The following is a 2,641-nucleotide window of genomic DNA, read 5'->3' on the forward strand; positions in this document are numbered from 1 at the left end:
ATTTATGGATGTAGATCATAGGAATCCATACTTAGCAAGCTCTCCAAGGATCCTTATGTACCCTAAAGTTTGAGGGACTTTGCTTTCATTCTTCAATTAGGAAGGCAGGATGTCCAGGAAGGCTAGTCAGGGCTGAATCCACAGTAGCATTTGTAGGAAAATGATGGTACCTTCAGAGAGTTTGCACTCTTATTTGGTTATATTTCTAAAGAGGCCAAAATCTTCATTAATGATTGAGTTTGGAAGCTAAACAAAATCAATGACACAGTATTGGCAAAGGGCGGGGGGGTGGGGCGGCGCTTGGGGATGTATTGACCACCGGACACTTCACTCTTCAGAGCTGTGACATTTAACAGTATGAGCAGAGAGTAATATATTTCCTCTTATTTAAGAGACAAGTTATTTTTGTTCTTTGATTTCAGTAGACCAATAAAGATGAAAATAAAACCCACTTAGTCTGCACAGGAGAGAAGAGTTAAATAATACAGCACATTCTTTGATTCTGGGTTGTTTTAAAGCCTGGGATTGTGAGTCAAAAATATATGGGTTTCCAAAAATCTCAAATAAAGAATAACCAAACTCTGAATTATTGTATTATTTATGACTCCCAAATTGAAGAAATAAGTAATAAAATTAATTTCATATTTACTAATCCAAATCTTTTTATAAGAAAGCCATTTGGAAAGTATAATAGTAATTACTAGAGGTTAGAAAAGGTAAATGTGAGAAGAGGTGGAGGAAAGTTATAAAAAAGCTATCAAAGAGCCAGATAGGAGGAATTCCAGTTAGATAGATTCTAGTGTTTTACAGTAAGATGTGTGACTATAGGTCAGAATAACCTCTTATATGATTTTTGAAGAACTAGAGGACAGGTGCTTGAAGTGTCCAAACAAAAAATAATGAAAAGGAGATGAAAATGCTAATTAATCTTGTTTGTTCAGTACACAATTGTATACATGTACCCCCCAAAATATGTACAATTATTTTGTGTTAATAAAAAATAAAACAATTTTAAAAATATAGTTGTAAAGGAGAACATTGTATAAAAAATGAAATTCTGGTCAATGAATATCTACAAGATACATTCAACATGCTGTCATTTGTCTTAGAGCTTAGAGACATAAACCGTTTTGAAACACATTCAAATGGAAATCAAATACAGCACATCAACCAAAATGGAGTTCTGAAAAATAAATAAACCAATAGATAAAAGTCAAGTGTCACTGTGAGAAAAATGTTGCTCTACTGAAGAGTTTCCCAAGGGCAGCTTTCATATCCCTGTTCCTCAGGCTGTAGATAAAGGGGTTCAACATGGGTGTGACCACGGTGTACATGATGGCCACGATGATGTCCTTGTCAAGGAAATTGCTGAAAGTTGGGAAAAGGTACTGTCCAAATATCGCTCCGTAATACAGACACACAACAGTGAGATGAGAGCCACATGTGGACAAAGCTTTGCGGATTCCCTTGGTTGAAGGGACCCTCAGGATAGTGGTTCCAATGTAGCCATATGATACCAGGATACATACAAATGGCAGAGTGATGACTACCACCCCGACTGTGAACATGACCAACTCATTGAGGAAGATATCTGAGCAGGCCAGCTTGAGCAGGGCAGCCAGGTCACAGAAGAAGTGGGGGATGGTGTTAGCAGCACAGAAAGACAGCCGGCTCAGGAGAAGGGTATGAGACAGGGAGCTGGCACAGGACAGGATCCAGGATACAGCCACCAACAAGGTACACAGCTCCTCCCTCATGATGGTGGTGTAGTGGAGAGGGTGACATATGGCAACATATCGGTCATATGCCATTGATGTAATAAGGAAGCTGTCCAGGTCAGTAAAAAATATGAAAAAATACATCTGGGAAATGCACTCTGCAAAAGGGATAGACTTGTGACTAGTCAGCATGTTCACCAGCATCTTTGGGACAGTGACAGATGAGAAAGAGATGTCAGTGAGGGCCAAGTGGCTGAGGAAGAAGTACATGGGGGTGTGCAGGCGAGAGTCCAGCCTGATGAGCAGGATGATGAGCAGGTTCCCCAGCACCGTGGTCAGGTACATGCCCAGGAACAGGGTGAAGACCATGCCCTGCTGCTCTGGCTGGATGGGGAGCCCCAGGAGGAGGAACTCGGCCATTTTGCTCTGGTTCTTGGTCCTCATGCTGCTCTTCCTCGTGATCCAGATGGAGAATGGAACTCTGAAATAATCATTTTTAGCAATCATATAAAAAAGATTCATGTACTATTTAAAGAGAGTGGGAAATAACCTATTTCTCCTTATATGTTGGTAATAGGGAACTAGAAAGATTATTGATCACAAATGTTAAGGAGGGACAGCATTTTTTGTTCACTGACAAAATGTAATTCTTGCACCTGTGCCAGTGAGAATTAGATTGTGGAAAAGACAATGCAGCCAAGTTACTGCACCAAGAAGTTTCTGTGGGAGTATTCCAAATAATTAATCATGGTGCAGCAACAATTAGATTTGATTTCTATATCCATTACTAAACTTCAGGTGAAAGGTGGCTTTTTCAAATGAAAAGCTGCAAAGCATAATATTGTTTTCTTCAAAAAAACTGTCATAAACATGCATACATTTTTGTTTCAATTAAGTAAAGGGGCCCTAAAAAATCTTGATTT

General features: G+C 39.3%; 1 protein-coding gene across 1 annotated transcript; it reads right to left on the reverse strand.

The window, feature by feature from the left end:
- Nucleotides 1-1,220: 1,220 nt before the first annotated feature.
- On the reverse strand, nucleotides 1,221-2,162 carry LOC308640095 (olfactory receptor 1J2; the record flags this gene model as incomplete). The annotated part of the gene is made up of 1 exon (XM_081278445.1): nucleotides 1,221-2,162. One exon carries the CDS (start codon nucleotides 2,160-2,162, stop codon nucleotides 1,221-1,223), a length of 942 nt encoding a protein of 313 aa, XP_081134571.1.
- Nucleotides 2,163-2,641: the final 479 nt, after the last annotated feature.

Source organism: Spermophilus citellus (genome assembly GCF_964194105.1).
Source record: "Spermophilus citellus genome assembly, chromosome: 2".
Classification (NCBI taxonomy): domain Eukaryota; kingdom Metazoa; phylum Chordata; class Mammalia; order Rodentia; family Sciuridae; genus Spermophilus; species Spermophilus citellus.